At 42.8% G+C, this 21,874-nt stretch overlaps 1 protein-coding gene across 1 annotated transcript in view; it reads left to right on the forward strand.

Moving 5' to 3' along the window:
* The window catches only part of LOC144508228 (neuropeptides capa receptor-like), a 64,020-nt gene extending 44,753 nt beyond the window's left edge, over positions 1 to 19,267 (forward strand). The window contains exons 4-6 of the mRNA XM_078236041.1: positions 10,958 to 11,096; positions 16,302 to 16,368; positions 18,372 to 19,267. Coding sequence (XP_078092167.1) covers positions 10,958 to 11,096; positions 16,302 to 16,368; positions 18,372 to 19,267 — 1,102 coding nt within the window. The remainder of the gene's footprint in view (positions 1 to 10,957; positions 11,097 to 16,301; positions 16,369 to 18,371) is intronic.
* The last annotated feature ends 2,607 nt before the right edge of the window (positions 19,268 to 21,874 follow it).

Consider the following 21,874-nt stretch of genomic DNA (forward strand, 5'->3'; position numbering starts at 1 on the left):
TAAAATATATCCCCTGTCTCGGTCTATTTTCTGTTGGGGGTGGCGGTGCAGAGTTAGGGTGGTGGGGTGGGGGGGGGGGTGGTTGGTGGAGATGAGGATGAGAGAGGCTGAATTTCAAAACATTGTGGCTGAGAAGTATTTTGGAAATGCTGTACAATATGAGGAAGACAGTGTAGAACTTCAGAAGCACAGGGAAAGATTTATCGAGTGATCAGATCGGCCGCTGATGGAGTTCATTTAAACGATGTGAGGAGGTGCATTCTATGTGGAAGAACACGGACGGACAATTAAACTTGTAGATACAATTCTTCAAAAGGTATTAGGGCTGAGGAAATTGGGTGTATATGGGCATTATAATCGAAGGTTGTTGAACAGATGGAAATATTTGATAAAGTACCTTCGGCTTTATCGAAACTGTCATACGCTACAAGAGGAATGAGGCAATGCTGAACTTAGATAGCGAACTAGATAGACTTCAGCTGTCTACATTTCTGGGCACTGCACTAAAGGAAAAATGGGAATGCATGGGTGACAATGCAGGAGATGTTGACAAGAATGGCTCCAGGGAATAGAAGCAAAATTAAGAGAATAGATCGGACACGTTGACACTGTTTGCCTTCGAGAGTAGGTTATTCGGAGGAGATTTGATAGAGGTGATCAAAATCATGAGCGGGCTTGAAAGAATAGACAAAGATAAACGTTTCCCTCTCGTGAAATGATCAATAACGAGAGGGCTCAGATTTGAATATATTTGCAAAAGTAGCAAATGTGAAAAGAGAAAAAAAACATTTTTTACACAGCGAGTCATTCGAGTCTGAAATATACTGCATGGAAGTGCATTGGAAGATTCATTTGAGGCATTGAACAGGACATGAGATGATTATTTCAATCGAATGTATGTGCAAAGGATTGGTGAAAATGCTGAGAAATGGCACTGACGCACAATGCTACTTTGACGAGCCAGTGCACACTTCATAGTCAGAATGGTCTTCTTCAGCACCATAACAATTCTGTAATTTAATAATGTTTCCAACCCCTCTGAAGCGAGTAGACTAACATGGTTCGTTGTAGAATCCTGATCACCAGTTTCCAGACCAGCACATGCCAGCATGGCCTCATTATTTCAATAAAAGTATGTAAGCCTTTGGACTCAGGCGAGAGTCAGTGTCAGCTCTGGGCCAATGGAATTGTCTCTTGCATATGAGCCAGTGGCACAGGTATTTTCAGAAACTACAATGGAATACTGAGAGTGCTGCACTCCCAACTGAAAGCATTCCCTCCTGTTAATACTCGGAATGAAACATACTTCCCTCTCCTTAACCAAACCATGAGGTATTAGAGCAAAAAACGTAAGGTTTCTGAGTATGAAATGAAACCGACATTCCAGACTCACAACGCAGCCACATTGAGCGACTGACTGCTCTGCTGTTTGTAAAATGGAGAGAATCTATTGATAACAATCATGAACGGATCAACAAAAAGAATGCAGAGATTCCTCTTGTGATTGGCTGAAAAGTGTGATTCACAAACAGCAGAGCAGCAGCTCCACAAAATGTTGCCTTCGCTGATGTCAGCTGACTCTAATTGTGACATTTAATTCTGTGCAGGCCAGTGTAATACACCAAGCAGTTCGCGTTCCTTTCACACGTGTGGTCCACAGACACTCTCCAATTTTTCCTTAGACTGGAAAGATATCCAGTTTAAAAGGTCTGAAACAGCTGCCTGTGGATAGCAATTGTGCATAGAATGTTAGAATCCCATCGGTGCAGAACGAGGCCATTCAGTCCATAGAGTCTTCCCCAACTCTCTGATGAGCATCCCATCCGGATCCTATCCCCATCACCACATTTATTTTCCGTGCTGCTCCCCCTCTAACCTGCACACCCTGGGACATCAACGTGCAATTTTTGCATGGGCAATCCACGCAACGTGCACATCTTTGGACTGTGGGAGGAAACCAGAGCACCCTGAGATGTTTATTACCTACCAGATGCACTGCGGCAAATCTCCAAAGCTCATTCGTCAACACCTTCCATACCCACCATTATTTCCATCAAAAAGGAGAAGGGCAGAACATGTATGGGACCACCACAGCTGCCAGTTATCCTCCAAACACTCACCCTCCTGACTTGGAAAGATAGTGTTGTGCCTCCTCTGTTCCTGGGTCAACATCCTGGAATTCTCTCCCGACAGAATGTGGACTGCAACGTTTCAACAAGGCAGCTCACTACCATCTTCTCAAGGGCGACTAGGATGGGCAATAAATGGTGACGAGACACTGACGTCCATGCCCCATCATTGTATGATATTAAAAAAAACAAGCAGACGCAGGAAAGAACGTGCATACTCCACACAGAAAGTGGCCCAATTGGAATTGATCCCGATTCCCAAACATTCTAAGACAGGAGTGCTAACTCCTTTGCCACTGTGACACCCTTTGGTGTCTCAAAATACTTGATGTCATTATTGTTTACTTTTTCATATTGTCATTTTACATTGAAAATGCAAACTTTACAGGGGCAAAAAAAATATATATTGGGCAGAAGGGAGAACAGGGATACCCACTGCTTGGTGAAGTCCAGGTCTGAGGCGTTCAACCTATACATGAAAGCCAGATACAGTCTAAGGAGATACATCAAAGATGACAAAAGACAATACCGGACCAAGCTAGAATCCGAAGCTGGCCACACCAACCCCCGCTGACTATGGCAAGGTGCAAGACATGACAGGCTACAAGATGAAGGCATGTAAAATCGCCGGCTCCAATGCACTCCTCCAGGATGAGCTCAATGCATTCTACACCGGTTTTGAGCAAGAGATCAGCGAGAGCTTGTCCTCCACCCTGGAAGCCCTGGATGAACCTCTATCTGGGGTCACCGTTGCAGATGTCAGAGCAGCTTTCTTGAAGGTCAGCCCAGGGAAAGCAACTGGCCCGGATGGGGCCTGCGTGGATCAGCTGTCGGGGGTATTCACAGACATCTTCAACCTCTCTTTACAACAATCTGAAGTCCCTATCTGCTTCAAGAAGAGGACCATCCCGGTGATTAAGAAAAACCAAGCAACGTGCCTTAGTGACTTTCGGCCGGTAGCTCTGACATTCATCATTATGATGTGCTTCGAAAGGTTAGTCATGGCACGAATCAATTCCAACCTCCCAGACTACCTGGATCCATTACAGTTTGCCGACTGCCGCAACAGGTCGACAGCAGACGCCATTTCCCTGGCCCTGCATTCAACTCTGGAACAACAAGATAACATGGACACCTATATCAAACTCCTATTTATTGACTACAGCTCAGCCTTCAACACTATTATTCCCACGGAACCCATCTCCAAACTCCATGGCCTGGGCATCGCCACGTCCCTCTGTTTTTGGATCCTGAACTTCTTGAGTCACAGACCACAATCAGTAAGGGTAGGCAACAACACCTCCTCCACTATAATTCTCAACGCCGGTGCCCTACAAGGCGGTGTTCTGAGACCCCTACAACACTCCTCATACACCTATGACTATGCAGCCGAATTCCCCTCCAATTCGATTTTCGAGTTTGCTGACGACTCCACCGTCGTGGGTCGGATCTCAAACAATGACGAGACAGGGTACAGGAATGAGATAGAGACACTTGTTAACTGGTGTGGCAACAATAATCCCTCACTCAAGGTCAACAAAACGAAGGAGATTGTCATCGACTTCAGGAAGCGTAAAGGAGAACATGCCCCTGTCTACATCAATGGGGACGAAGTAGGACGAGTGGAGAGCTTCAGGTTTTTAGGTGTCTAGATCACCAACAACCTGTCCTGGTCCCCCATGCCGACACCATAGTTACGAAACGCACTAAAACTGCTACTTTCACAGAAGACGAAGGAAATTTGGCATATCAGCTGCGACTCTCACCAACGTTTTCAGGTGCACCATACTTTCTGATTTTATCACAGTTTGGTATGGCTCCTGCTCTGCCCAAGACCGCAAGGAACTACAAAATGTCGTGAATGTAGCCCAATCCATCACGCAAACCAGCCTCCCATCCATTGACTCTGTCTACACTGCCCGCTGCCTCGGCAAAGCAGCCAGCATAATGAAGGGCCCCATGCACCCCAAACATTCTCCCTTTCTCCTTTTTCCTTCGGCAAATACATCGACAATAAACTGAATGACAACTGACTCGTGGAAGAGAAAAATGCAGGACGATGTGGATGAGATGCGGATTGAAAATACTTGTCCTGGCCTTGCAAGCACCCTACCAGGATTCGATATTCCAATGGACAACTTACAGCTGCAACGATTTTAGGCTGTTTGTTAAATGATTAACTTAATTACCGCATCTAAAATAGAAGACACAACACAGATTGCAGTGAAACATTCCTGAGAATCCTTTCATCGTTGGGAATTTATTTACGACGAGATAAAGAACATCAGTGAAATGACATGAGGTCTATAGATGGGACTGATAGTGTTCAACGAACGTCTCCATTTGCGTTGGCAACAACTTTCAGTGATGACGAGGGATTGCATGTTATCCTGTACATCCAGTCTTTCGGGGTGGATCCAATTCAACCATGGGGGAAAAGAAAAGACCATTAACAAGTAGTTACACCAGCTGCTGCATTCTCTTTGTTAAAAACAAAATGCAATCAAAATATCCCTGTGGAGATCCATGAGAGCATAAAGGTAAGGTACTGGGAATCTATCCTCTCAGAGTTTCGTTCAGATTTATTGCCTGCAGTACGAAGAATAAGACCACAGCATAGAGAAAATGCATCTCCCGATTCAAGTGGCCAGGAGAATATACTATGTGTCCCTTGCCATCATCGGTATTCCTGGTAAGTGTCTAATACCAGTGACTTTGTACAAATCTATACATGAGCTTGCCTTTGCCTCTGTTCCTGTTACTTGTTGATATCACGTCCTGAACGTTACAAAGTCATGTTCTCAGCACCTGCTCAATCAAATGTCTTAAAACACCCAGATATTTAGATCTGTTACAGTAAAGATTGATAGCATGGCCGCTGCATTCTTAAATTATTGCATTTATGAAAATAATGATTCTATTGAGCAGGTGTCAGCTTCGATGGTTCTTTGATTTCAAGTAGCAGTAGGTGACTGAGAGTAACCGTCGGGAATGAAACCTCCGAACTCCGTGTGCATGAATATCTGAGAATATCCTTTCCTGCATTGTAGGTCACCAAATGCAGTGGAATTCCTTACCGCATTGTCCATGCATCATTGGTAGACTTTCTCTTTGCAGAATTGCGTTGCATTAAGGCCATCAGGTTATTCGTCTTCAATGTTGGCGTAATGTTAACTTGTACAGTATAATGTTCTGATTTGTCAGATTCTCATCAGATCTGTCCTGACAGATTGTGTATTATGAGTGCATAACTGTATCATCTTCCCATTTGGCAAGATAAATGATCCCCTGTTGCAAATGATGTTTCCACTTCTGCAACGGTGAAAGTCAGGAAAGTGTTCTGATCCTCGATATTTGTAACATGCAATCATTGCTGTTTTCGGCTCCGTAAGGCACTACTAAGCAGAGGATTGAGACATGTAACAAAGGAGCACGGATTTCTATTTTTTCATAGAGTCATAAAGAGTCGTAGAATCACAGAGTTTTATAACATGGAACCAGGCCCTTCGGCCCAACTTGTCCATGCCGCCCTTTTTTTTGAACCTCTATGCTAATCCCAATTGCCCACATTTGGCCCATATCCCTCTATACCCATCTTACCCAATTTAACTGTCCAAATGCACTTTAAAAGATAAAATTGTACACGCCTCTACTACTGCCTCGCACAGCTTGTTCCAGACACTCGCCATCCTGTGTGAAAAAATTGCCTCTCTGGACACTTTTGTATCTCTCCCCTCTCACCTTAAACATATGCGCTCTAGTTTTAAACTCCCCTACTTTTGGGAAAATATGTTAACTATCTAGCTGATCTGTGCCCCTCATTATTTTATGGACCTCTCTAAGATCACCGCTCAGCCTACTACGCTCCAGAGAAAAAAGTCCCAGTCTATCCAGCCTCTCCTTATAACCCAAATGATCAAGTCCCGATAGCATCCTAGTTAATCTTTTCTGCACTCTTTCTAGTTTAATAATATCCTTTCTATAATAGGGTAATAGAACTGCACACATCAATCCAAGTGTGTCCTTAGCAATTTCTTATACACTTCAACAAGAGGTCCCAACTCCTGTCTTCAATGTTCTGACCGGTGTAACCAAGCATGTCGAATGCCTTCTTGACCACTCTGTCCACCTGTGACTCCAATTTCAAGGAGCTATGAACATGTACCCCTTTATCTCTTTGTTCTGTGACTCTCCCCCACGGCCTACCATTAAATGTGTAAGTGCTGCCCTGGTTCAATCTCCCAAAACACATGACATCGCATGTGTCCAAATTAAACTCCATCTGCCATTTGTAAGCCCACTGGCCCAATTGATCAAGATCCCGTTGCAATCGGAGATAACCTTCCTCACTGTCCACTATGCCACCAATCTTGGTTCATCTGCAAACATACTAATCATGCCTCCTATATTCTCCTTCAAATAATTAATATAACAAAAAATAACAGTGGACCCAGCACTGATCCCTGAGGCACACCGCTGGTCACAGGCATCCAGCTTGAAAAACAACCGTCTACAACCACCCTCTGGCTTCTGTCAAGAAGCCAATTTTGTACCCATTTAGATACCTCACCCTCGATCCCATGAGATATAACCTTCTGCAACAACCTACCATGCGGTACCTTGTCAAAGGCCTTGCTAAAGTCCATGTAGATAACATCAACTTCACTGCCCTCATCTAACTTCTTGGTTACCCCTTCAAAAACTCAATCAAATTTGTGAGACATGATTTTCCACTCATAAAGCCATGCTGACTGTCCCCAATCAGCCCTTGCGTCTCTAAATGCCTGTAGATCCTGTCTCTCAAACTACCTTCCAACAACGTACCCACCACAAAATGTGAGGCTCACTGGCCTGTAGTTTCGAGGCTTTTCCCTGCAGCCCTTTTGAAGCAAAGGCACAACATTTGCCCCTCTCCAATCTCCTGGCCCCTCACCCGTGACTATCGATGATTTAAATATCTTAGCTCGGGGACCTACAATTTCCTCCCTAGCCTCCCACAATGTCCTGGGGTACACTTCATCAGGTCCCGGGGATTTATCTATCTTGATACGCTTTAAGACTTCCAGCAACTCCTTTTCTGTAATTGTTATGACACAGGAATCCATTTTGAGCAGAAGTAACGAAATTTATCACAAAATGCGAGTAGGCCGTTTGAACAAAAGTAGGAGAGCAAAAAGAATGTCATTATTCATTGCGAAATTGGTTGATTCTAAACATAAAGAGGTTATGCTTCAGTTGGACAGGGAACTACTGAGAGACATCTCTGCACAGTGTTCGTCAACTGATTTAAAGAAGGATGTAATGCACTGAAAACGTTTCCCTGAATGTTTAACAGACTACGATTTGAATTGATTAGATTGTGAGAAAAAGTGGAACGGTGAGCCTTGAATCCGCTGGAGTTTGAAGAGGAAATGACTTGACTGAAATGTCTAAGACCTGGAGGGATAATGACAGGATGCATGTGCGTGGATGTTTCCACTTATGATTCTGTTGTTTTCGACTTCTTCCACTGAACGACAGGAGAGCCAGGGAAATTGTGTGATACTTTATTTCCTATTAAAGCAGCGAGATAATTCCCAGATGAACATTTGGAGGAGCACACTCCTCTGTTACAGCTCTCACAGCTGTAACACATCAATAACAGTGATAGCGTTCTGATGCTACTCACAGTTGTAAGTCACGGATGCAGACTGCTATAAGTGTATTCAGTGCACAAGATATTGCTTAAAATTCAATGGTTTCCGATGTGGAGTTATTACTAAATCTTCATGCAAAAGTTTATCTGTATTCCTCTGGCTAGCAAAGTATATATATTCTGCACAGAAATAAACAACTATGCAGGCAAGTTTGGTTGACACTAGGAAGTTGAGGTAGGACATTTGATGACCTGTGATTTTGTTCTAATGCAGGGATGTTAGGTCTATCCTTCTTTTGCTAAGTCTATTACTTCACGTTTTCGTTCCCTCGTTTGGCCCTCAGCCTTGTCCAAGAACGTCAACCTCCTTTCCCTTTAACCCCCACTTCTCACAACTAAATTTTCGATGTAATTGAATCAGTATAATTGCATTGAAACACAGTGACACCATAAAATTGCACGAAAAATTATCGGCATAAAATATTCTCGAGCTCATCCTTCACCTTATCCATCTTGAGTCCAGTTAAAGTCAGGTTCTCTATTAGGTATGTGTCAGTTCTTTTCTCATTTACGATTATTTTCATACTCTTTGAGCCATGTTAATCATTTGCTGTCACAATGCTGGACCTGTAGCTGGGCAAGTCCATTCATTCGAGCAGCTGTATCATGCAATCTTGATGTTAGTTATTTCACAAGCTGGAAACTACTTCTTCATTCACAGCGGTTTTCCAAGTTCTTCTTGAATTCTTCATTTGAATCTTCCATTCATAAGTTATCAACACGCATTTCCTTATTTATTGGATGTGGACCCTCATTTTCTTTTCACCCAGACCGTGTTATTTTGTCACGCTTGCTGGAACCTCCCTGCCCGATCGCACATATGGTTGTTTTGCATGTGTCGAAGTGAGCGTCTTTAAAAGTGAGCATCCTTCAATAATCCTTCCGGAATCTTCTAATTGTAAGGTGAGCGTGTGCTTCTTTCCCGCTGTATGATACAAGAAGGAGAGCGGGAATGGAAAAGTGGAAAAAAGTCAAAGTGAGAAAGAAAGATGATCAAAATGGATAAATGAGATGAAAAGAAGATACTGAATGAAATAAAGTAAATGGAAATGTGGTGAAGGTGGAGGGGAGAATTTACACACTGAAGTTGTTGAACTCAATGATCAGTTCAGAAGGCTGTACAGTGCCTAATCCAAAGATGAGGTGCTAATCCACAGTTTGAGTTGGGGTTCACTTGAAGATTGCAAAAATCCAAGGACTGACATGTGGAGAAGAGAATAAGACGGTTTATTGAAGCAGCAAAGCGACATGAAGGTCTGGATCATGCTTGTGGATGGCCCAAGCATGTTAAGCAATGCAATCACCAGTTTGAATTTGGACTCTCTCTGATGCAGAGTAGACTGCATTGGGAGCAACAAATGCGATAGACCAGATTGAACGAAGTGCCTGTGAAGTGCTGCTTCACCTGAAAGGGATGTTTAGCAGCAGGGCGAAGGTAAAGGGGCGGGTGTTGCACTTTCTACGGTTCCATGAGGAGGCCCTATGGGCAGAGTTTGAGGTGTTGGTTGTGGCAGAGGAGCGCACTAGTGTGTCCCGGAGGCCACGATCAATGTAGAATGCTGGCAAGGGGAGTGAGGGGAAGATGTGTTGAGCAGTGGCACCATGCTGGACTTGGCAGAAATGGTGGAGGATGTTCCTTTGCATGTGGAGGCTAGTGGGATGAAAAGTGAGGAGTAGGGGGACATTATCCTGATTCTGGGAGAGGTTGGGGGGGGGGGGAGGGGAAGAACAGTGGTCCGGGGGATTGGTCGGACGCAGTCGAGAGCTGTGTCCATAGTGAGTGGAAAACCACGATTAAGAAAGAAGGAAGACATATCGGCCGCACGATTTTGGAAAGTGTCGTCTTCTGAATAGATGTGATGGAGGCATGGGATTTGAAAGAATGAGGTGGAGTCCTTGCAGGATGTGGGGTTGGAAGAGTTGTAGTCAATGTAGTTTCATAGGAGTTGGTGGGCTTGTGATGGATATTGGTGGACAATTTATCACCAGAAATGGAGACAGGGAGGTCAGGGAACAGAAGTGTCAGAGATTGACAAATAAAGATGATAGAGGAATTCAAATTGGGTACAAATGCGAAAAAACATTCCAGGTCCAGATGTACCGATAAATGAGTTGTGGGACGCAGCCGGATTAGGACTGGAACACGGAATGCTCCAAGTAACCCATAAAGAAACAGGCATAACTTATATCCACGAGGGTGCTCACAGCTCTTATTTGGAGGAAGGGAGATGAGATAAAGAAGACATTGTTGAGGTGTAGAACCAGCCCCGCGAGACGGGGGAGAGTGGTGCTCGATGGGGATTGTTCAGAGGTCTATTCGAGGATGAGGCGAAGAGCCGTAAGGCCATCCTGGTGGGGAATGGACCTGCAGAGGTATTGGATTCCCATGGTGAGAAGGAGGCGGATTGGGAAGGGGAACTGGAAGTTGTTGATATGGCACAGGACATGTATAACCTATGACATAAGCATTCATGTTTGATTCAGATGCTAACACATTTGCTTCTTTGTTCTTTCCATTAAATATCAGGAAAGATCAATTTCAATGCTTGAAATCAAAAATCCTTTCCTGATTCTTATCAATTCCAATGTCAAAAGCAAGTTTGGTGCTTTTCTGAATTGTAAGACCATAAGACCATAAGACATAGGAGCGGAAGTAAGGCCATTCGGCCCATCGAGTCCACTCCACCATTCAATCATGGTTGATTTCAACTCCATTTACCCGCTCTCTCCCCATAGCCCTAATTGTAACGTCATTTCAATCTGTGCTTTATTTCTCAAAACGGTTGGCTTCACTCGGGGTTGGAAATCATCATCACCTGATTAACAAAACACAAACAAGGGAAACTATGGGAGAAACTTCTGAAGGAGAGCATCTATCTCCACTTGGAGATTCAAAGCTTGATCAGGATTAGTCGTCATGGCTTCGTCAGGTGGAGGTCATGCCTAACAAATTTGTTTGAATGTTTTGAGGAGATGATCAGGTGTGCAGACGAAGGTAGTGCAGTCGATAGAGTTCATATGGATTTCAACACAACTTTTTACATGGCTCCACACGGGAGACTTGTAAAGATGGTTAATTCACATGGGATACAAGTAATTTGATCAAGTGGATTAAGTATTTTCTCAATTGTAGGAGACAGAGTGTGATGATGGAAGGCTGTTTCAGTGACTGGAAGTCAGTGTCCAGTGGCGTAACACAGAGGTCTTTGCTGGGCCCCCAATCATTCACCATTTATAAAAGTGAAATTGACGGCTATGTGCGGATAGGATTGGTAAATTTGCAGATTTGAAGGGTGGTTAACAGTGATGCGGAGTGTCTTAGGCTTTAATAATGTAGTAGCGGAATAGTGAAATGGGCAGGGAAGTGGCAGATGCATTTTACCCTGAAAAATGTGAGGTGATACACTTTTGAGGGAGTAATTTGACAAGAAAGTACTCAATGAATGTAGGACTCTAGGAAATTCTGTGGAAGAAAGGGAACTTGGCGTGTTTGTCCACAGTTCTCTGAAAGCAGAAGGGCATGTTCATAGATTGGTGAAAAAGGCCGATGGGACACTTGCCTTTATCAATCGAGGCATAAATTACAAAAGCAGGGAAATCATCTCGGAGTTGAATAGAACTTTGCTGAGGCCACAGCTCGAAAATTGTTTGCAGTTTTGGTGGCCACATTATCAGAAGGGTGCGATTGCTCTGGAGGGGGTGCAGAAGAGCTTCACCGGGATGTTGCCTGGGAGAGATGTTACGTTGGCTTTGGTTGCTTTTGTTGGAGCAGAGAAGACTGAGGGACGACCTGATCGAGGTATAGATGATTATGAAAGACACGGATAGAGTGGATAAGGAGTCGCTGTTCACCTTCATTGAATTGTCAGTCACGAGGGGACATAGGTTCAAGGTGAGGGAAAGGAGGATGGGGGGAATTTGAGTAAAAACTTCTTTACCCAGAGGGTGATGAAGATCTGGAATGCGCTGCCTTGGAGAGCGGTAGAGGCTTGTTGCCTTACGCCCTTTAGAAAACGTGTTTGGATGAGCACTTGGCACATCAGAACATTCAGGTCTATGGGCGAAATGCTGGCAGATGGGATTAGATGGGAATTCAGGTGTGTCTAATGTGTCAGTGCGGACTGAATGGGCCAAAGGGCCTCTTCTGTAATGTATAGATCTGTGATTCTATGATTCTTTGATTATACTCTCGCTCTAGCCAAGAAATCAAGTGAGTTACTATTTCAAATTATAGGTTTGATGAAAATATTAAAAATGTTGTGGAAAATGTTTTTGTCAATTGTCTTGTGGAAGGGTTTTCTTTCGTGATGGCCCATAGAGGTGAATAGTTAGCACACAAAAGTTTGCATACAATTGCATCAGTTTATTATAATTATACATATACTTGCACATATATATTTCAATTTCGTTCATTTTTCACAAATGTATCTCATTTGATATCGTTATTTTCTCCTGAAAACATTCAGTTTCTAATATTTCCTGCTTAATGAAAGTTGAAAGAATTACGTTGTGAAATATGTTGTTCACCAAAGCTTAACAATTTTGTTTTAACACAATTGATTTGGAATATTCGAAACGGATTGCCAACAAACTTCAGGCTTATGTTCAGAGTCCAAAGATGTGCGGGTTAGGTGGATTGTCCATGCTCAATTGCTCCTTGGTGTCAGGGGACTGGCGAGCGCAAATGCATAGGGTTATGGGGATAGAGCCTGGGTCAGATTGTGGTTGGTGTAGACTCGATGGGCCGAATGACTTCCTTCTGCACTGAAGGGCTCTGCGATTCCATGTTTATATTTTGAGAACAAGCTGACCTTCACGAATCTAAATCTGTATCGCTTAATTTCAAACTCAAATACAGACACTTCGAGTTCTTGCCCATTTCGAATTTCTTTTTAGCAGAAACTCGCAGAAGTTTAAATCAAATGAATGTCAGTTCCCTTTCCAAAATATGCCTTTTAATCGATGATTCTTGCAGAAATACCCTGTTCCAACCATTACTTGACCAGAATGAACAGGGTTCCTTCAACTTGCCAAATGATCTTGGAATAAGTTACGTGGCAATGAAGCTGCAGGGGCCATAACTAACCTCTGACAGTGGCATTCAGTTTTCACGCCGGAGATGCAACAGCGAGACGAGTTTGCTTTCAAATGTCCTGTGTTGGAGATAGTAGCTGCATATGCTAGTGATGAGTGATTTGTGTCTCAGGTTCTTGATTTCCGCCAAACATGGGAGTGGTCTGATTCAAGGGAGGAGATACCTGTGGATAATTAAACTTCCTTAAACTCCCCACTTCACATTCTAACTGACATTTTCTGACAGCAAATTTATAGTTTGATCCTATTCTTTCGAATGACAGCAATACTTTTTTTGTCAGCGCAGTGCAAGTGCCTGCTGTTTAAAATGGTCCTGATTTTTGATGGCAGACGTGCTCTCCCGTCAACAATCAGTTCCATTCTGCTCCTTTTGCACAAGTTCCCTTAACTCTGTGCATTTTTAGTGTTGTAAAGCATCAAGCTATGCTCCATAGGTATACACTTGTTTAGCATGTGATTTTAATCTAGTGCAGTGTTGTTGGATACCCCTTTTTAAAAAAAAAAATCATCTCTTACAAGGAGTATCAGAATTCGGTGTCACTGATTAAACAGAATAACCTTTCAGTATTTTGGTGGCTGATTTTGAAAAATACATTGCAAGGCAAAGCGCTTAACTATAAATGAGATAGTCTCGAAGCATATTTAACGTTTCGCCATGACCTTATTGAATGGCAAAGCAAGCTTCGGGATCGGAATGGCTTTTCCTTGATGCCCGTTTGTGTGTTTCCATTCTCGTATTCTTTATTTCAATAAATCCATTTATGTGGTGTTATGAAAGAGGTGAAGACGTATGGTAATTAATAATCAACTTGGAGATTATTATGTACAGTTTGCCTTCCGAGTGTAATAATTTTGACTGGCTGCTTCATTGCCTTCCTTAATTCACCGCACCATTCTCTCCCCAGTGTAGTACATCTGTTCCGATTGGCCTCTAGGTTCTCCGCCCCACCGCTCACCAACCACGCCCCCCCAACCCCCCACCATCCCTGCACCCTTACTTTCTCTCTTACTGTCTTATATAGCTTTCTATGAAATTCTATATTCTCACGAACCTAACTGGTGGCAACTACTCTACACTTGCCAAGATGATTGCATCTGAACCAGTGTTCAAGAAGTTCGGCGTAATTCATTCAAACGTTCGGCGTTTGATTTGCACCAATCCACAAATATTCACTCCCTGCACCTCTGATGCAATGCATAGTAAGGTGCGAGGTAAAAGGTGAGCTGGAGAAACTCTTCAAGTCTCCTTCTCCAGCATCTTCCAAACATACGATTGTTTCTGTCTACAATGGCAGAGTCATTGGAGTCATGAAAATAGAACCACCTGGAATGTATCCTTCATAACACTCACCACGCTAACTTGGAAATAAACAATATTCTATTCACTATCGTTGTGGCGAATAAACACCACATTCTCGGCAGTGGTTCAGAAAGGACGATTGCCTTTCATTGCTGATGAAATATAATATACAAGCATGGAAGTGCTGGCGCAACAAAATCTGGCATTGTGTAGACTGCATCTGGCACACTTGACATAATTTTGGCCCACTAACTTTAGGACCGATGAAAATAGATTCGAGGTAGTTCAGAAATGTTTCGCTAGATCGATTCCTTGGAGGAAAACATGTCATTTGAATGAAAGATTGAGCAACGTATGCCTATATCTGCTGGAGTTTAGAAGAATGGTAAATGATCAAACAGTTTTAGACTAAGAGACTTCAGATTTAAAACAGAAATTAGGAGCGAACTTTTCACTCAAACGATCATGAATCTCTGGAAATGGTTACCCGAGAGTGCACTGAACAGCGTAACACGATATAAATTTGAAGAGGATGTATATATGTGTGTGTGTGTGTGTGTGTATATATATATATATATATATATATATATATATCCTTAGTAGGGGATGAATGTTTATGGAGATGGGATCAGCCATATTCGTATTGAAAGGCAGAACAGGTTCGTGGGGCTAAATTGCGTGCTCCTGCTCATAGCTCTGATGCTATTAGCCTTAATCAATGGTGCTGTTTTAGTTCATGTTGTAACCATTTGTAACCACAGGAGACAAACTACTCCAGATAGAACAATCCATGTGATGCGAACAGTCCAGAATCACTTCAATCCGTTCGATAGGAACAAAGCAGAATCGGATCAAATCATTAAAAAGAAACAGCCAGAGGCAGAAGGGACGGATCCAAATTTAGACCGACCCATTTCATAACACGCATCCAGAATCAGACCAATTTATTAGATAGGAGACATACAGAAACAGACCAATATATTGCATAGGAGACATCCACATTCATTTCCACATTTGTTGTGGTGGTTATTTGGTGTGCTGGAGGTGAGATCAGCCATATTCGTATTGAAAGGCAGAACAGGCTCGAGAGGCTAAATTGCCTGCTCCTGCTCATAGTTCCATGCCAGGAAGTAATAACAAAACAAATTAGGATCTCAATTATTGCTGAATTCCTACTTGAACCACCGGGAGTTGGCTCCAAAACTGTACCATTCTGCTTGTCCAATTAGCTGTTCTAATTGTGGATTTGGCCAATTTAATGGCTTGCTCTGAATCTGAATATTCCATGTGCAATATTTTATTCTGATTCTGGATATTTTTAATTCAATGGATTGTTCTGAATCTGGATGTTCCTTGTGCAATGTTTACAACCTAAATGAGTGTTCCTATTCTGATTCATCAAATTCTGGATCGATCTTAATAATTCTATTGGTCTGTTTCTGGATGTTATTTTTCCAATGGCCTTGTCTGAACACTGGATTGTTACTTTACAATTGATTGCTATCCTGATTGATGTTTCGTATCCAACATTTGGTCAGATTCTGCATTCAAGGGATTCTATTATTGCTGGATGATTCCGATCCATTGGATTACTCGGAATCTGGATGTTTCAGATCCAATGGATTATTCTGTTTCTGGATATTTCCTATTCAATAGTTTGGTCTTATTCTGGATGTTTCCTAACCTATAGTTTGGTTTGAATGTGGGTGCCTCCTATCCAATAGATTGGTCTGATTCTGGATGCGTGTTATGCAATGGGGTGGTCTAAATTTGGATCCGTCCCTTCTGCTTCTGGATGTTTCTTTTTAATGATTTGATCGGATTCTGTGAGTGCCTTGCTGTAGAAGCAGAAGCTGCCTTATGCGGTGGCTTCATTAGTGATTGTCGTTGTCTTTTGCCTGGTAGTGAACTTGACTCGGCAATGCCCTCTATTCAGTGAAACTGCCTGAATTCGTGCGTGACCTTTCTTGGGCACCATGTAACGACGTAGGTGTCCTCAGTAAACCATCCTTTTCTGAAAGCCAGTCGTGCAATTCTGTGGACATGGGTTACACCATCTCAGAATCTATTGGCGTGTTGACAGATCTCTCCTGACGACGAGAGTTATCTGAATGAGAAATTCTCCTGTCCTGACGATTTCTCTGAATCAGGTATTCTCCTGCCCTGGATTTCACTTTGAGTCAAGTATTCTGCCGCAGTGATGATTTCTCTAAGTTTGCTACTGTAATGCTGTGCATGGAATTTGTCGGAGTCAGCCTTTCTCCTGTACTGAAAAAATGTCGTCTCCAGTACTTGAGATTTATCTCAGTCAGGAGTTGGGGCTGTTTGGATACTGCTTTTTTTTCTGGGAGAATTGTTGATAAATTGTCCACGGCATCAGGAATCCTGAGGAATGTTCCGAATCTGGATCTTTGTTACTGAAAGAAGATTTCGATTATTTGTATCTCATATCCCAGAATGTTACCAAGTGTGTGACAGATTTACTTTCCAAAACATTGGTTTACCTGTCTTACAGCATGGTGGAAATAATTTCCCAAATATTTCCAAGTTCAGGGTGTTATAACATCAGTGATATGGTAATCTTGGTGCCCTTCACAATGCAGATTATCGGGTGTCTGTATAGACCTATTATATGGAGATAGGTATTGGTATTGCTGCTGCACGAGACATTGGTAGAAGACCAATGACACTTCATTCCAGCATCCAATTTGAGTTTGGTGACTCTATAATTCAACAGTTTATTCCGATTCTGACTCCCTGTAGTCTTCATTCCAGAATGTAATCTGGGGATTCACCCACCGAAGTGAGGACTGCAACAAATTCGTTTTCGGTTCTCAGGTTGGGTTCCAAGTTCGGGATGTCTCGCTTTCATGGGAATGGTACGATATGGAATGGGAATGGTTCACTGAGTACAAAACGATTTTCAACTTTGGAACTTGTCATCCTCTGACGTTCAATCCAGGTTGCCAGTTGTATTGCGCGCCCAGCGAATTGTAATGACCTTGTGATCAAATCTCACAGCAATGATATGAACGCTTCATTCCCTCTGAGCTTGGGAGATCACTGAATTTGTGATGATGGAATGCAGAGAATCCAACTTGTGCAAAATTTCCAGAATACTTTTCCGAATCTCGAGGAATCCAATCAAGGAGAAGGATATTTGGTGCATTGGACGAACTCATTGGTGATTGGGGTGGCGGGGAGGGGGGGGGGTGCAGTTGGGGGGTGGGCAGCGGTGTTCTTTTCACCGATTGATCTGAGAACAGATTTCCCCAATCTATACAATGAGTCTGAGTGTCTTGGGTTGTGTGTTAATGGGAACTGTTCAATGTCACGGCCGTGCTGGCCATCTTTGAGAGATGTTTACATCCCATGCTCTGGCTTGAAATAATGGTGGATTCAGTGAAAGCGTTCTATACAGGCAAATGGCCAATTGATTTTCTCCTTTTTGAGGGCTGATGTAAAATTGAGGAAGAATGCCTTGGATTTTTAGGACCTGCTCGAATCAGAGGCAGCTCCTATCCAGGGAAAATTGTACGAGTGTTAAGATCAGTTCGAATCCCAAGTCAAAGGATCATCAACTCTATCATTTCTCGGTATCTTCTTAATTTGTTTTCAGAATGATATATAAACTGCTCGGAATTGTCTGTTCCTTCACCTTTGTCTGTTCCTTCACCTTTGCCAGTCTCTGTGAAGCATGGAAGCATTGGTTTTTTGTCACAGTCAGAATCCTTTGCCTTTTCATCCATTGCCAATTCACTCACTTTCGATGCTGATAACCATTCTTTGGTTCATATCGACACACACTGGATATGGAACAGATTCTGGAATTTCAATGCAATACAATTCACATGTCGAATTTTATTCAGCGACTTGTAACAACGTCATCAAACCATGATCTATTTTGGAGGGGGGGATAACAACAGATTCAATACTTTGCATTCAGGAAAGTGAAACTACCGCCAATCCTACTTTCTTGGGTTGACAAGTGACTTTAAATCCAGTGCTCCGTGGTTCACACAAAACTGAGTTAAAGGCAAATTGGCACAGATAGCGTCTGCTCACTCTGCTGTCAAAGTGCACATTCATGCTTGCACGTAATATAAGGATACATTTTCACTGATGTCCAACATATTTCCTTCTTTGATTACAGCAAATTTAATGGCGATTATCATCCTGCCACGGAAAAAATGTGGACTCTCCAGTTGTACCACTCGCTACCTGGTGGCAATGGCAACGTCTGATTTACTGTTCATTATCACTGGCGTAATACTCAACCACATCAAGTCTTATTATTTTCCAAAATCGTTCCTTGGCCTCACGCCTGCGTGCAGTATTTTGTATATCCTGGAGCGTGCAGCTATAGACTGTTCTGTCTGGTTCACTATCGCGTTCTCTTTTGATCGATATGTAGCGATTTGTTGCCAGAAGCTGAAGACTAAATATTGCACTGAGAAAACTGCGACTGTGGTTCTCGCAACAACGGGCACTCTGTTGTTTTTAAAAAACATTCCAATGTACTTCAGATATAAACCGAGAAAAATTGTCAACAAAGTCCCATGGTACTGTTCCAATAAGCCAAGCTACTTCACTGACCCTGTGTGGGTTGGATTTAGGATGTTTGAAAAGGCTCTAACGCCACTATTACCATTTGTTTTAATTTTGTTGCTCAACGCTCTGACAGTCCAACATATTTTAGTGAGCAGTCGAGTCCGTCAGGCACTGAGGGGTCAGAGGAAGGGACAGAATCTCAGTGACCCGGAGATGGAGAGCAGAAGAAAGTCCATAATTTTACTGTTTGCAATATCGAGTAATTTCATACTTCTGTGGGTTGTATATCTTTTGAATTTTTTTGATGTTCATGATTACTTCAATGATGATGATGCTTACACCTTTACAAAAATTGCGTACATGCTGCGCAATTTAAGCAGCTGCACAAACACATTTATTTATGCTGCAACTCAGTCAAAGTTCAGAGAGCAGCTAAAGGCTGTGGTGAAATATCCGGGTATTTTAATTCTGAAACTCCTTCATAAACAAAAGAACTGAGAGACATTCAGAAGTCCAATGGGTAAATGGGAAGTCGTGACTACCAGAAGACAGGAAGGAATAACACAAAATGGAAGCGATCTGCTGGTAGGGGGCAAGAGGTACCCTTCAGATGACAATACTCTAGGTCACTGTTCGCTCCTCCAATCCCAATCACCATCGCATTCCGTATTTCCACAGCATTCCCTATTTAACAGCCCACAAGCCTTCACAATATTCCATCTTTCAGGAAACTCAAACTGATGTCAACCTCGCTAGATATGTAGCCACCTCGAGCCACTTCACCCTATCCCATTGTTCTCGCCTCTTCTAACCCTACAAGCCAACACTCGCTCTAACACCTTTCAGCCCATACAACATCCCAAATCTCTGAAACATTTCCAAAACATGAAAGAAAGCAGATGTGTAAGAAGTGCCCTAGCCGTGATGACTCGATCATTTCAACTCATCAGAACCATTTGAGACCTCCAAAAGTCCCAAACCCCCTCCCTCCTCGACGGGTTCTCTTATATGACTAACCTCCTACAGGACTTTCATCCAACTACCTTGATGACGTCCTATAAGATGAACGACTTTCACAAATCAGAAACACCCTCGAGCTGTTACAACTCCACCTATCACTGTGCACCACTTCACCCGCTGCAATACGTCTCATATCTATATGTTCCTTCAGCACATATGCCACACCTTATGTCTTACCTCTTCCAGTCCATTCAAAACACCCTATTCCTGCGAATTGCAGAATCAAGTTCAAATATCCTCCCCTCGGAAGCTTTCTCCAGGGCCTCGAAGCCACCAGAGCTCTCTACCTTTCTATACGACGTTGCTGCCAAATGTCGTTATATTACAAATTATCTCTAACTCTTATCTATCTCCCATCGTGTGTAGCCAACTCCAGCTCTTACAACCTTTCTTATCAGTATAATATTTCAAGTTTCTGGAACCTATCCTTGTGGCAGATTCCTCTCTAAGTTCTCAATTGGCGCAACTCAACTATTCATATTCTTCTTAACGTCGTCAATCTGCAACAGACTTTCCCCTCTCTGTCACCTCCGACATCACATTTTTGTAATGTAAACAAGGAATTGTAATATTTTTTCATTTGGTAATTTGACGGTCAGACTTCTCATTTGCTGGAAAATAGGCTGCCGGTTGTTCAATGTTGATAATTTGATAAGAGATGGCGCAACGGACCGATTCCCTGTGAAACAACAAAGGTCTGTGGCAGACGATAACAAAGAGTCAAAGTATCCCTCCTCACCTCAGTCCTAAATTATCTGCTTCTTACGGTGAGACTCTGCCCCCATATATTTGACTCCCAGCAAATGGGATGAAATCTACCCGCACCAAAATTTTGGAACCCCGCCTCAGAATGTGTTTGGTTTCCATGAGATCATTTGTTTCAATATCAGAGAACGCAATCCCAAATTAGATTGCATTTCATCATAGGCAACCTTCCCATCCCAGAGGGCAATGTACTTTCACTGCACTGCCTCCAATTCAGGTCGATACAAATCAAAAGCTGGAGACAAACTGCGCACATAATTCCACCTGTGCTCACACCATAATCCTGTATGACTGTAGCAATACCTCTTCATTATTCCCCTTCAAATCCCGTCATAATTAGGGACAATATAGAATTATAGAACCATAGAAAATTCCAGCTCAGAAACAAGCCTTTTGGCCCTTCTTGTCTCTGCTGAACCATTCTTTGCCTCGTCCCACTTGCCTGAACTTGGGCTATACCCATCCACAACTCTCCCATCCATGAATCCGTTCAAGGTTTTCTTAAATGTTAAAGGCATTTACCACTTTATCCGTCAGCTCTCAACACTTCGACCACTCTCTGCGTGAAGAAGCCCCCCCCCCCCCCCCCCCCCGCCCCCAATATTCCATTTAAACTTTTCTACTTTCATCCTTAACCCATGCCCTCTGGGTTTCTTTCTCCCCGAGCCTCAGTGGAAAAAAGCCTGCTTGCATTCACTCTATCTATACCCATCAAAATCTTATACACCTCTATCAAATCTTCCTTCATTCTTCGACGCTCCAGGTAATGAAGTCCCAACCTATTCAATCTCTCTCTGTAACTCAGCTTCTCAAGTCCTGGTAACATCCTTGTGAACCTTCTCTGCACTCTTTCAATCTTATTTACATCCTTCCTGTAACTAGGTGAACAAAACTGTACACAGTACTCTAAATCGGCCACACCAATGCCTTATATAACATTAAAATAACACTCCAACTTTTATACTCGATACTCCGATTTATAAAGGCCAAAATACCAAAGGCACTCTTTACGACCCTATCCACTTGTTACGTCACTTTTAGTGAATGCTGTACCTGTATTCCCAGATCCCTCTGTTCAACTGCACTCTTCAGAGTCCTAACATTTACCCTGTACGTTCTACTTTGGTTTGTCCTTCCAAAGTGCAATATCTCACACTTGTCTGCGTCAAATTCCATTTGTCATTTTTCAGCCCATTTTTCTAGTTGGTCCAAATCCCTCTTCAAGCTTTGAAAAGCTTCCTCACTGTCCTCTACCCCTCCAATCTTTGTATCATCAACAGATTTGCTGATCCAATTTACCACATTATCATCCAGATCATT

Source organism: Mustelus asterias, chromosome 20 (assembly GCF_964213995.1).
Source record: "Mustelus asterias chromosome 20, sMusAst1.hap1.1, whole genome shotgun sequence".
NCBI classification, from domain to species: domain Eukaryota; kingdom Metazoa; phylum Chordata; class Chondrichthyes; order Carcharhiniformes; family Triakidae; genus Mustelus; species Mustelus asterias.